The sequence below is a fragment of the Mytilus edulis genome, chromosome 12 (genome assembly GCF_963676685.1).
Source record: "Mytilus edulis chromosome 12, xbMytEdul2.2, whole genome shotgun sequence".
Classification (NCBI taxonomy): domain Eukaryota; kingdom Metazoa; phylum Mollusca; class Bivalvia; order Mytilida; family Mytilidae; genus Mytilus; species Mytilus edulis.
In genome coordinates, this window is record NC_092355.1 from 2,920,518 (window position 1) to 2,934,930 (window position 14,413).

At 33.3% G+C, this 14,413-nt stretch overlaps 1 protein-coding gene across 1 annotated transcript; it reads left to right on the plus strand.

Moving 5' to 3' along the window:
- The first annotated feature begins 2,283 nt into the window (after positions 1-2,283).
- LOC139499452 (uncharacterized) lies at positions 2,284-5,857 on the plus strand. Its single transcript, XM_071288131.1, has 2 exons — positions 2,284-2,583; positions 3,655-5,857. Exons 1-2 carry the CDS (start codon positions 2,298-2,300, stop codon positions 5,628-5,630), a joined length of 2,262 nt encoding a protein of 753 aa, XP_071144232.1. The 5' UTR covers positions 2,284-2,297; the 3' UTR covers positions 5,631-5,857.
- Positions 5,858-14,413: the final 8,556 nt, after the last annotated feature.

The window sequence follows — 14,413 nt, forward strand, 5'->3', positions numbered from 1 at the left end:
TGCATCAGTTTTATTACGACTGTGACAACCCTTTAGGCGTTTAATCAGTTTATTTATGACTGTTGCAACGTTTTTCGAGTTGGGACAGTTGTAAATCAACTGTTACAACTTTGAAATAGTTGTATCAGTCCTTTAATGACTTTGACAGTTATTTCTTGCGCTGTTGCAGTCGATTTATGTTGTAGACAAACACTTTTAAAGTTGGGACAGTTACAAAATAACTGCAGCAGTGAAATTTAACAACATGTTACAACTTTAACAAACATTAACAGTCTTAGAACGACTGTTACTGGTATGGACAGACGTTTTTTCGTCCAGTAGTGTAACATATAAAGCAATATTTTGACTGTTTGATGTGGTTTTCTGGCAATGCATGTATACAAATAAGAATAGAGTGGAGATTAAAACAGATGATTCATAAAGAGATGTTTCGGTTAAGTCCATTGATATAAGTGTTTATCAGGATTTCAATGTGTTTGTTTTAACAAAAACAATAGAACATATCATATGAACAAGTTCTTTACAATAAAACTCAACTCCTCAAACGACGATATAAATATTTCAAGTGATATTGAGGTAGAAAGACACAAATATTTATTCAGGACTCCCATGAATGTTTTCCTTTTAATTGTTTTACATTTGTATTTTCGGGGCCTTATCCAATTTAATAACGGGATATCTTGGCTTATTTTTAAAGGCCGTACGGTTACCTATTTTGAAAATGTTCAATGTCATGTGGTATCAGGTGGAGAATTATCTCATTAACTATCATAATACAAACTTGTATGTTTCTGAAAAATATTGAGAAACTGTTTAGTCCAATCTTCTTTTTTTTATCTTCATGCGTTTTCCTTCGATTGGTTACATGAAAAGTATTATGCTGTGTTTCGTTTCTGTATCAAACCCGTGTATATCTACACCCCGAATAAAATAACATCATCCTATGAACACAATGACAGTTTAAAACATCGCAAAAGAAACTAATCATAGTTGTAACTCGTTTTTCACTTAATGTTTTTTCCTTACTGTACAGTTGAACTAGTTTTAAACACTTATGATAAGTATCCTTCTATATATTTAAGAAATTATAAGCCACTGAAAGTTTCTTTAGGATAAAGAATTGTAAATTTCAAGCAGGAAGTTTTTTCTTTGTTTTCGTCTTCCTGTAACTGCATCGTTAAACCATAGAAGTAGTGTTAGGCAGGGACTATTCTATCACGTTAAAGCTTACTGTCATTAACAAATAAAATATGGATAATTCAAGTCTCAATCACAACTCAAATATAACAATTAACAATGATTAAGACGAATATAACGTTGTATATCTCCAGTGGTAAATCTTTTTTTTTAAATGTTTAATAAAACACATCAAGTCTACATCCAAACTAATCATCAGTAATAGTATCACACGTGTTTGCCCTTTCATTTGGTACACTGTTTGTAATGTGTGTACAACGTTAAGATAACCAGCAACTGCAGTTTACTTACCAGTATAATGCCAGGAAAATCAGCCACATCAGTTGGATTAGCAGCATAACGCATTCTTAGGCTGGTATTATCTCAACAATCCACAATGTTAAGAGGAACAAAGTTTGAAAAGTCTAATCTTAATTCACTAGGATTGTCAATTGTAATGTGGCCGATCGTTGGTTCTATTCGGACTCCGAAAGTTCTGTGGTTCTTTCTGGTTCCGTCAACTGTGCGGTGGTTCTTTCTAGGCCCTCCAGCGTCCTATGTCAATAAAACCTAAACCTCATGAAAAACAAAAAGTACTGAAATTGATGTTAAAAAACAAGAAATAAATAAATCAAACAAAAATATTTATATCGACTCTTTTATTTAGTAAAACCATGGTTTATCAAACCCGGGAATTACTTTGTCCGTTTTTTCGAGTTTTGCACACTTTTTGGCATCGATGAAAACACGGTCTAATTAAACGCAGCAGTAGTATACCGCTCTCCAAAATTCATAAATCGATGGAGAAAAAAAACAATCCGCGTTACAAACTAAAACTGAGAGAAAACGTATCAAATATAAAAAAAAACTATGACACAACAGAGACACAACACCGAAACGTAGCACACAGAGAAACGAACTTTCATGTAACAATGGCCATTTTCCTGACTTGGCACAGGGCATTTAATGAAAGAGTTAAATTAATTCACGATGAAAAATATCGAACAGGGCTGTCACATCTCGAATACACTGCTCTTATAAAATAATGTTAGTTTATGATTTCAACTTTGATAATTTCTTTTTTTAGCATCATGGACCAGGCAAATGACGACAAAAAGCATATGATTGGAATAAGAAAATTTACATACTGGAAGACATATGGGGTTAAACGTTTTCCTTACCGTGGAAAACGGAAATACATGCCATTGGTTTACCAGTCTGATGATGGAGGAATCGTAATCTCAAATGATGTTTTCGGATTGACAATCAGACAGTTTGAACGAATGTATAAAGATTGTTTAGACAGGAAAAAAACACACGAAAGCTGGATTATGAATCTTAGATATCCTGACAAAGCTTCAAATGAATATCTGGAATACTTAGAAAAGTGTACAGACTGCAATAAAGGTAATTTCTTTTTTTTTAATTTTTGCACAAAATAGAGAGTTGGATTTGCGTCTTAAATTTTGATGTAGAACAAATATAGCAATAACCTTGAAAAACATGTGTTAATCCAGAACCATAAGTCATAGACAAACAGTGTCAGTACCATATAATTCAGGCGTTGTCTTTTGTCTTTGTATATCATCATATTTATTTATTGTTTGTTTGTTTATTTTTCCATACAAGCAATCGATTGTTTCGCTGAACATTATTACGACAAAGCCATCAAACGCTTGCTCATTGTAATATTTTCTGTTCATTTGATGAGTCATACTGCGATCTATAGCTACAAAACATCAACCCCAATTAATCAATGGTGGATAGTTGTCTCATTTATAAGTATACAAAATCTTCTTTTAATTTGACAACGCCATGACCTGTTTTTCTTTTTTCTGTTTTTTTGTATAGATTGGACTGTTGGTTTTCTTGTTTGAATGGTTTAACCCTTATATGTGCTGGGGTCCTTTACAGGTTCCTGCTCGATGTAAGCCAAGGCTCCGTGTTGAAGACCGTACTTTGAACTATAATAGTTTACTTTTACAAATTGTGACTTGAATTAAGAGTTATCTCATTGGCACTTATCTAGAAAACTAATCTGAAAAACAATTTTGACTTGGAAGGAAACTCAAAACGAGATTTTCGTCTATATAATACCTCTCCTAGGTAGTATTTGGATCAAAACAGTTGCTTCACATTATACATTGTACTGCTTTAAACATGTTTATTGAATGATGCAAATAGTACATATTTTTTGTGTAGAATAGCTTCCATTTCAAATAACACTCACATTGTATCACAGTGATTTTTTCTCTAAACTACCGAATGACATTTCTTCATCTTCATGTTAAGTAATAGGCCGATGATACACCAAGGTCGAAAATTCCAACAATACAGTTTTGTTCGATTGGATGTAAGATGCTATTTTTGCCATTATGTAACGTATCTAGGGGTATGTTCCTATATATATTACGAACGTCATTATACGATTTAATTATGGAGAAGTATATCTATATATCTTTTTATTTTATTTTATAGAGTATCTGTCTTGGACTGAAAATGATTCTACAGAAAACCACTTGGTAAAACATTTGATAAGAACAATAGGTACTGAAATAGACATACGTAAAAGACAACTTTTGTTTATCTTACATGATAAAATATGGAATGTAAATGATGAAAATTTAACACAAATTTCAAGTGGGAGTTTAGCAGAAGGAATGGATTTACCCGGAAGTGACATAGATGTGATGTGTGTCGATGATGGAGTAAACGTAATACAGATTAAAAGAAATATCAAATATCCGGTACAACGTACTAGAGTATTTATGGAGACAGATACTGATCATCCTGGATTTACTAGACTCAGATTGGTAGCAGGAGGAAAACGAGCAAATTATTTTGTATCTAATGAATGTATTGTCAATACACAAACAGGTCAATATTTATCAACTACCAACTTTGTAAATCATATAAAGCAAATAAACCCGCAGAATACTTTTTCTACACACGGTCCCTGCTTATCAAATACAAATCAAACTATTGATATTGCATCCTGCCTTAGAAGTAAATATTTGCCATATCAGGCCATCCCCTGGATATTGCGTTATCGACGGCAATGGCCCCCTAATGTCATTATTGACAGGATAATAAATTACGGTTGTTTGTTAGTACCTATTGGACCCAGGATTATGCAAAATTGTAATTTATTATGGAGAATATCTTTCTCTGTGGCAGAAAAACAACTTGTTCATTCGTTTAATTTCACTCAACTCTTATGTTACGGTCTTCTTAAATTAACATTAAAGCGTATCGTAAACACACACGACGGTGTGAAAGATTTGTTGTGTTCTTACTTTTTGAAGACGGCATTATTCTGGGTCTCAGAGGAAGTTGATATTGACACCTTTCAATTACCTAAATTGTTTATTTGTTTTTCCCTCTGCCTGAATAAGCTGATATCATGGGTAAACAACTGTTACTGTCCGAACTATTTCATACCTGAACACAACATGTTCTTAGGAAAGATCAATAAATATAACAATAACTCACTACTCTGTGTACTCAATAGTATAAAGTATAGTGGAATCAGTGGATTGATGCAGAATTTATTTCATTCTTATACATGTACAAAAAGCTGTTATCCGCCATATAGTGAAACAAATGAACAATCAATACTAATGTTAGACTTCCTGTTTTACAGAATTGGTCCTCTTAGGATGTATGATCAGGCAATAATGTCTAATCGTACAAAACATTATAATAAACTAACATTTATTGAATCTTTACAAAATTCTGAATCGACATTTAATATCGGTGTTTGTAAGTTTGAGTTTGCTTCCATCATTCAACAAGCTGCACAACTATTACCGACACTAAAACAAATTAATACTAATTATAACATACACACAAGTTATCATAGATATTTACGTGACGGTTTACAGAGGGATGCTGGGACAGGTTGGTTGTTATACGCGTCGTTTTATTATGTAACAGAACAGTACAATGTAACACTCAGACTTACAGAATACATTCTATCAATGAATTTACTCGATATGGTGCATTTAGGTAAAGATTACTACAGTGAAGCAGATTTAAATAATTACAGACATCGTGTACATTCATCAATGTCATTGAATGCAAAGATGAAAACAGCTGTTGTAGATGAGGTAATGTACGTACGGCACTCATCATTAATACCAAAAGAACTAGAGCTGGAGGTAGAAGACCATTTATTTGGAATACCACTTATTATAATGTCTCACTGTCTTAGATTTCTATGCTATCATCATATTGGTGATACTTTCAACAGACAACAGGCGTTGCGTCATTTACGTTTACCACATGTTGTGTACACTAACTTAATATCTAATACATTAACACTATTTGGAGTATGTTGTGAGATAGCCGGTGACAATGACGCAGCTTTTCATTATTATGAAGACGCTTTGCAATGTGATAATTGTATATGTAGTTCAGCAGAAAAAAGGAAGTCAAGACTTTTAAACATTTAAATCAAAGTTGTATCGCTGCAATGCAAATGTATTCTCAAACAATACTATGATCTTTAAGGCCACAATTAATATGCTTATGTTATCGAACTTGACTATGTAAGGGGTGTTAGTCTTTTTTTAATTCACATTATATCGAGATACAAATAATGTATTGATACAATGTCGAAGAAACCTGATACATCTGTGTATGTACGTATGTATGCTGAAAATAAATGATATATAAATAATGTAATCTTTAAAAAAAGGAATGAAGGCGAAACAATATGCTAAACGGTTTATAGTCGGTACAATAATGTATTTGATTCGGGACTTTCCTTTTCTAATTTTCCTCGGAGTTCAGTATTTTAGTGATTTTACTTTTTGTTTCAATGTAGAGGAATTTTGATATGTACATATCAGGCTGGAAATAAATCATAAAATAATGTACTCTCTGCAAAACGACATGAAGGCGAAAGAATTTGATGAATGGTTTATATTTACTTATTATGTTTGTTTAACATACCATACAACATATATACATAAATGACGAGATATATTTGGATACACCTGCAAAATGGAGTTGGATAAATATAAGTTGCATTAACTTGTTTCCCAATCCACTATACATAAATATATGTTTTAACTAATCAACGGAAATGAAACAGTGATAATAATCGAAAGTAGTACTCGCTAAGCATGTGACATATGTACATGTCCGTTTCTAGACGTTACAAAACACTTTACATCATTCAAGTTTTTTTATGATATTAAGTTGCAAATATGATAACAATGTTATTTAAACATAATGATACATGCCGATTTATCCGTATTTAGGATGATTTGATACAAATGTTATTTAAACATAATGATACATGCCGATTTATCCGTATTTAAGATGATTTGATACAAATGTTATTTAAACATAATGATACATGCCGATTTATCCGTATTTAGGATGATTTGCTTATATCATTTGATAGATGAAGGTATGCTTCAATTTCCGTTAATGTAAGTATGTAACACTGTTCAGCAGTATGTTTTCATCTCTTTAATTTATCAAAAGCACTAAAAGATATCATCTGAAAAAAGAGCTTAACAATTTGTTAACCCGGATAGTTTGTTTCTCTCTTTTGTTTCAGCTTCTTCAAATGATTGCTCGTACTAATTCATGCGATATTGACTTTGTTCAAATGTTCATCCATAATTCAAGGACTTTTTTTTTCAATTTTTATTTTCGGGGCCTTTTATAACGAACACCCCGTTTACACTTGTACGAAATTGAATCGATCTTTATTTGAATCGATCTTAAAAAAATCTGTTCGCGTTTACATTGCATAAGGAAGATCGATTGAGATCAATCTTATTTAATCCAGTGCGTTTACACTACATCATAAAAAACCCGTCTGACCTTATTACTTTATATTTTGTAAGCAAATAATCCAAAAAAAAAAAAGAATATTAAAGGAAGTTTTGCTCTCGCACATACTGCAAAGTGATGTAAAAAATAGTTTGCTCATTGGGATTTCGTATGGATTTATAAATTATTATTTTGGTTCATAAATCACAAGTTTTTGAAAAAGAGTTAAAAAAAAATGTAAATGCGTTTGAAGATGGGGATTTGCAGCAAAGAAATATAACTTATCGATTTAGAGGATAATCCTTAAAACAGCGGAATCTATGTTTACTTTTCTTATTCCATCCATCGATTTGAAAAACGTGCGTGTTTGCGGCCGAACATTCGCAGATTCTCTTCATATCTAAATATAACATTCATCTGAATAAAGATCGATCGCGATCGATCTAAGCGTTTACACTAAAAGAAAGATCGATTAAAATAAGATCGAGATTTTTAAAACCACGTCTGGAGGTAGACTTTCTAAGTCCGATTGAAGATCGATCTTTCCAGTTTATATTAGACCAAAGATCAATCTCTTTTGATTCGGTTTTTTTTGTCATTGTAAACGGGGTCTTACTAACTCGGTTTTGGTTGAGTTCTGCCACAGTTCATAGTAAATAAAGGCAACAGTAGTATATCGCTGTTCAAAACTCATAAATCTATGGACAAAAAACAAAATCGGGGTAACAAACTAAAACTGAAGGAAACGCATTAAATATTAGAGGAGAACAACGACACAACATTAAAATGTAACACACACAGCAACGGACTAAGCATTAGACAACATCCGATGAGAATAACCAATATAACATCAAAACCAAATACATGCATTTGGGATAGAAAAGTACCGTGACACGTCTTATGGTAATGTGAATTCACACTCAAAAATAGGAGAAAACAAACGACACAACGGAAACAACGTAAAAATGTTACACACACAGAAACGAACTATGATATAACAATGACCATAAGCCATAAGCCACAACAAGGTATAATCATTTATTCCGAAAACAATGAAAGTATCTACGTTTTACATCAGTGTGATGTGATGTTGGTAAAACGCTACAATAAACAAAAACGAAAACCTAAGCTAACGCATGACTACAAAAATCATTAAAATAACAGCTAAATTATATGTATCATAATGAATTTTCAATCAAATTAATCGCAAATCATAACACTAAACGGTTTTCCATACATTTATAAATACCGTGCCTAAATTAAGAACAATCATACGTATTAACTACATACTCGTGGCAAATACAAACAACGCAAGCATAATCTTAGTTTGCCGACAGCCCGTCATGTTCAGTGGACGCCAAATTGTATTATAAATATTTACAAATATTATCATCATCATTATTACAATTACAATGCGTATTCAAACATCATTGTTTCCTATGTACGTATTATCCTAAATACACTAAAACCAAACTTCCGACTAAATGCACCCCTTCATAGACAGTCAGGGTCGGGCAGGAACAACTAGAGATAAAACGATATAATCGACCAAAATTCTCTAGAAACATGTGTCAGTGAATGCTAAGTGCGCAAACCCGTCTCCAGGGCCAGGTGCTCTGACCTACACCTTAAACATGTGTGTATTGGCAAATTTAGTGTTCACTCGTTCTACGACAGCTAGAAAGTGACCCGTGCTTTACTACTAGAAAGTTTACCCATTGGTTACTATGTGTGACCCTATTATATATTCATACGACCCGTACCCGTCAATACAATATTTTCCCTATACTAAATGAAAAACGGGAAAACACAAGTATTTAAACTACATACTCGTGGCAAATATAAACAACGCAAACATAATCTTAGTTTGCCGACAGCCCGTAATGCTCGATAGAAAAACACAAAGAACGGGGTATCAGGAAAAAAGTAACGTTACAGTCCCAGTGTTTGTGACACTTTAAAACTCTTTTTAATGGAGTCCACAGCATAACTATCTTTACTTTTCTCAGTTTTCCATCTCCCGTGTCTTTTCAAACATCTACTATCGTTAGCAACATGATTTTAGGCTGTGGTTGCCACACCAGAACGACGAGAATGTAAACATAAATTTAAATTACCAGAGACTGATTTAAGTCTAGTCATATTTCAACATATTTCAAATACATATTAAAAGGACAAGTCACTGAAAAACCTTTGGAAATCAACATTTCATATCCATGCCTATACTTGTCAGTCTTGCTTTTGTTTAAATACAAAACTAGAAAATCATCTTTAACTTTAACATTGCTAAAAAGTAAAGAGTGTAATTCATTACATCTTAGAAGACCTGCAAACCCTAATAAAGTCATAGTTAAATCCCTCACAATCAACATATCTTCTGAATCTGAATATTTTTCACAATGTTGTATCAACATATCAGTAGTAACCGGTTCTTTTTTAGTAACAGTTTTGTAAGCCGTACGTTTTGCAGCTTCCTGTATGGATGAAACAAATGAGTTTTCTGTAGGATCGGCCAAACCATTGACCTCGTGTGCCCATTTAATCCCGTACTAAACATTGTTAATAGGGTGAAAAGTCGAACCTTGATCAAGCAAATGAATGAAATAAAGTGCAATATGAATAGGTTGGCTGGCAAAGCAGCAAACCTAGCTTAGCTATATACTGTTCCCAACGTCTAAATGCGTAAAAATAAGATTTAATAGTATTGTCACTTCTGCTTCCTAGCAGTAACTTGCACAGCTTAGGATATAGCTGATATAAAGGACTGTCTGTTGTAACGTATTTGGCATAACTGTTAGGAATTTTGGTCCTTAATGCTCTTCAACTTCGTACTTTATTTGGCATTAATTTTTTAACTTTTTTGGATTCGAGCGTCGATGATGAGTCTTTTGTAGACGAAACGCGCGTCTGGCGTATATAGAAAATTTAGTCCTGGTATCTATGATGAGTTTATATACAACCACTGGATCAATGCCACTGCTGGTGGAGATTTATTTTCCCGAGGGTACCACCAGCCCAGTAGTCAGCACTTTTTGTTCTGACATGAATTATCATTGATATGGTTATATTTATAAATTAACTGTTTACAAAATTTAGAATTTTTGAAAAACTAAGGCTTTTCTACCTAAGGCATAGATTACCTTAGCTGTTTTTGGCATAACTTTTAGGAATTTTGGTCCTTAATGCTCTTCAACTTCGTACTTTATTTGGTCTTTTTAACTTTTTTGGATTCGAGCGTCACTGATGAGTCTTTTGTAGACGAAACGCGCGTCTGGCGTATATACACAATTTAGTCCTGGTATCTATGATGAGTTTATCCACTCTTCAAAACAGCTGCCTCTACATGCTCATTAATCTTTCAACCTATTGTAAATATAACAATAACGAATCAAAATTTTATTTTCAAATCAACAAGTCTAATTTTATTTGATTGTTTGCCTAATAAACCATTTTGGCCTCTTCCTTTCTTAAATAAATTATATCCATGTAAATATTTGTAATCAACTACAAAATTTTGAAATTTATCGTCGTTTGTTTACATACACCAGTACGGTGCTGATCTCCACTCCGGTACAACTAAAGTACCTTCACAACGTTCTATTGTCAATTTGTTAATAACCTTTGTAATTAGTGAAGGAGGAGGAACTTACCAATTGTTTTCATTTGTCCAGTTATGTTTAAGGGCATCTATGCCTGATATACCTTTACAGTAACATTTTGCATTTTGTATTGTAATCACATGCAAAACGGTCACATGTGAAAATATCCCATAGATCATTTAAATATTCAAAAACCCATGACTGGATACCTCAGTCGTCACAATCTGACTGTCTACTTAATTTCTCGGCTTTAGTATTCGATTTTCTAGGAATCCAGTCACATGACATGTCGATTGAATATTTACTACATGTATCGTGTACACACATAGCTTTTTCTTGTAAATAGGGCTTTTTTACTTCCTACTTTAAGGATATGTGATTTTTGTTATATGTGTATAATTTAACTGATTTCTCCGCTATTCTTCTGACAGAGTTCTTAAAAACCCTGTCTACCGCCTCTAACTCTCTCCAAGTTGAACTCTGTTTCGTTTCAGAAATGGACCAACTACCAAACATATTTGATTCATCTGATTCGTCTGTCGAATCAAAGGTCAAATGACCACCATAGCCTACATTTGAGGCATCACACAACATCTGCATATTTTCAGATGTAACTTTCGTCAACTGACTGAGTTCAGAATCCTTTTCATTAAGTTGTCTATATGTTTTACCAAAACTCAAACTCGGCAATTGCCTCCCTATTCAATACGACCAAATAATTTCATCTGGCTTTTGCTAATATGCAATCGTATGAAGACCGAGTTTTCTAGAGAACTTCATCACCAATAACTGCTTGTGCAGAAATAATTTTACCTACTATAGAAGCTAAAAATCTAACTTTCACCAAAACGTTCATATTGCATCCTATTTGCAAAAACAAACTGTTGAAGCAGTCCTTCAATTTTTATGTATTTAAATAGCCCATCCGAGCTCACCCATGTGCATGAATGTTAGGCCCGGTGTTTCTGCCGTGTTTGGGGAAAAGATCCCTGAGTCCGGCTTCATCAGTGGTCGACTCAATAAGTTGTATATTGGCGTATTATTTATGTTTTTTGTTTTATTTCGTATATTATATTGGACCATACACCGGTTGTCTTTGAATAACACATTAGTTAATTATGATTTATTTTTTGTGAGATCAGTATCATATTGTGTTGTGAAAGGTTGAGCAAACTATACCCACTAATGCTTTGATAATAGTTCTTGTAAATTTGTATGTCTTTTATAAGCTATAATAGGCTGGCGATTAAATATGTTCAAACAATTAGGGTTTAATGAAATAAGGTTCCAGTGTTTTGTAATTATATTTTTCAGTTTCTGTATAGAAGGGTTGAATTGTGTTAACATAACTAGTGGTTGTTACCGTTTCGTTTGGCGTTGTATAAGCAGGTCTTTCCTTTCTATATTTTGTGTTTGATTAAAAATTTCGTTGATTTCAGATATTTTATATCCTCGTTTGAGGAGACGTGTTTTAAAAGCTTCTAACTGTTTTTTAAGTTCAGTTTTGCTACTGGTGTTTCTGATATATCTCAATACTTCACCCTTGATAAATCCTTTGAAAACACTTTTCGGGTGTGAGCTGTATCTGTGTAGATATTGAAATGTTTCAGTTGGTTTGAAATAGGTTTTAATGTCTAGTATGCCTTCGTTAACGAATCCTTCTCCTTTACATATGACAGTGTCCAAGAATATTGTTTCATTACGGGAAAATTCGTAGGTGAACTTCAAGTGCGGATGTGTAGTATTAGCTATTGTAAATAGTTCGTGTATTTCTTCTATAGGTCCGGAATATATAATCCAGCCATCATCCCTAAATCTGGAAGTCATTAACATTTTGTTTCAGTGCTTAAAGCGTTGTAAAACGTTTTCAAGAATGACGAACATTGTAAGATCTGCCAATTCAGCAGACGCCGATCCGCCCATAGGCACGCCCAAGGTTTCACGGTAAAGTTTATTGTTAAAAATAAATTCATTGTTTTCTAGAATAAGCCTTAATAGGCAAAGTATACTGTCTTTTGGTGGAACTTTATTTCATTAAACCCTAATTGTTTGAACATATTTAATCGCCAGCCTATTATAGCTTATAAAAGACATACAAATTTACAAGAACTATTATCAAAGCATTAGTGAGTATAGTTTGCTCAACCTTTCACAACACAATATGATACTGATCTCACAAAAAATAAATCATAATTAACTAATATATTATTCAAAGACAACCGGTGTATGGTCCAATATAATATACGAAATAAAACAAAAAACATAAATAATACGCCAATATACAACTTATTGAGTCGACCACTGATGAAGCCGGACTCAGGGATCTTTTCCCCAAACACGGCAGAAACACCGGGCCTGACATTCATGCTCATGGGTGAGCTCGGATGGGCTATTTAAATAGAAAACCGAGTTCTCTAGAGAACTTCATCACCAATAACTGCTTGTGCAGAAATAATTTTACCTACTATAGAAGCTAAAAATCTAACTTTCACCAAAGCGTTCATATTGCATCCTATTTACAAAAACAAACTGTTGAAGCAGTCCTTCAATTTTACGACTCTTTTTCCACCTAATTGTATTAGACCATCGATCAAATTCCAATCAAAACCGAGCCACGTAAATTTTTGTGCCGGTTCCTAAATACATTGTTCGTGTCCTATGACAAAACCAAAAATTTAAAGATTCGACTTGATCTTTTTGCTTGCTTTCCAACATTCCGAATATGTTATACCTCCAACTAGACCATCATCTAGATACATTACTATTTTAAAACCGTTGTTTCTCCAATACTTTACAAGTTCTCTCATGACTTCGGAAAAAAAAATATCCACTTGTTGACAGACCAAAAGGTAATACATTAAACACGTAGTACTTATTTTTCCCACTTAAAACCTAAATATGTTCTATCTAAAAAAACAAATTTCCACGTGATGTTAGGCACTCTTCAAATCATATGAAAAACAGAAGTCACCTTTACTAAATATTTGTAAAGCTGTGCTAGCATCTTCATATTTATAGCGAAATTTGAAAAGATGCGGATTAATGTGTCTTGTATCAAGAACTAATCGAAGTTTATCTTTTTTGTAACCTGCCACTGTTAAAGGATTAATGACATGTGGAATATAATAAACCTCGCGTATGCAGTTTTTCTGTAATAACTTTTTATTTCCCCTAAAACAAATTGAGGATTAACCTTCGCTGACCTATTGTTTTCAAGTTCAACCTTACCTGGTATTACCCTGAACGGTATTTTATATCCGTTTTTTATAACATCTAAAATATATTCATTTGCGCCTATTAATAACCATTTTGTAATGTGAGTTCTCAATCTACCTGCCGGCGATGTAATGTTTTGATTTGAGATGTCAATTTCATTATTTTGGTTGTTCATTTCATAAAGGGGTTGTCTCAAAACATTTTTGTTGTATACATATCTACTATGACTGTCATTAATATCAAACAGGAAAGCAGTACTTATCTTATCACTTTATCGACTCTGACTTGCATTTCTTGTCACCTTTTGACATTCTCTTCTCCAGTGACCCGTCATGTTGCAGTTGAAACATTTCCCTGGTCTGTTGATATGGGATGTTCTTGTGGAAATAGTGAACTAGAAGCTAGTTCGCATCCGCTCTTGTTTGGGCTTTGTACATTCTTTTCTCGTCCTCTGAATTTTCAGCTGACGGATTAGCGGTATATTCTGCAACAACTCTCCAACCTTCTTCTGATGAGTCAGCTAGCTTTATTAACTTTTGTCTGTCTCTAATTTAACTCATACCTTATGTTATCTTGTACTTGGCCAACTCGATATTGTCCTTTGTGAGATGTTCCTGATTTAGTTCACTGTT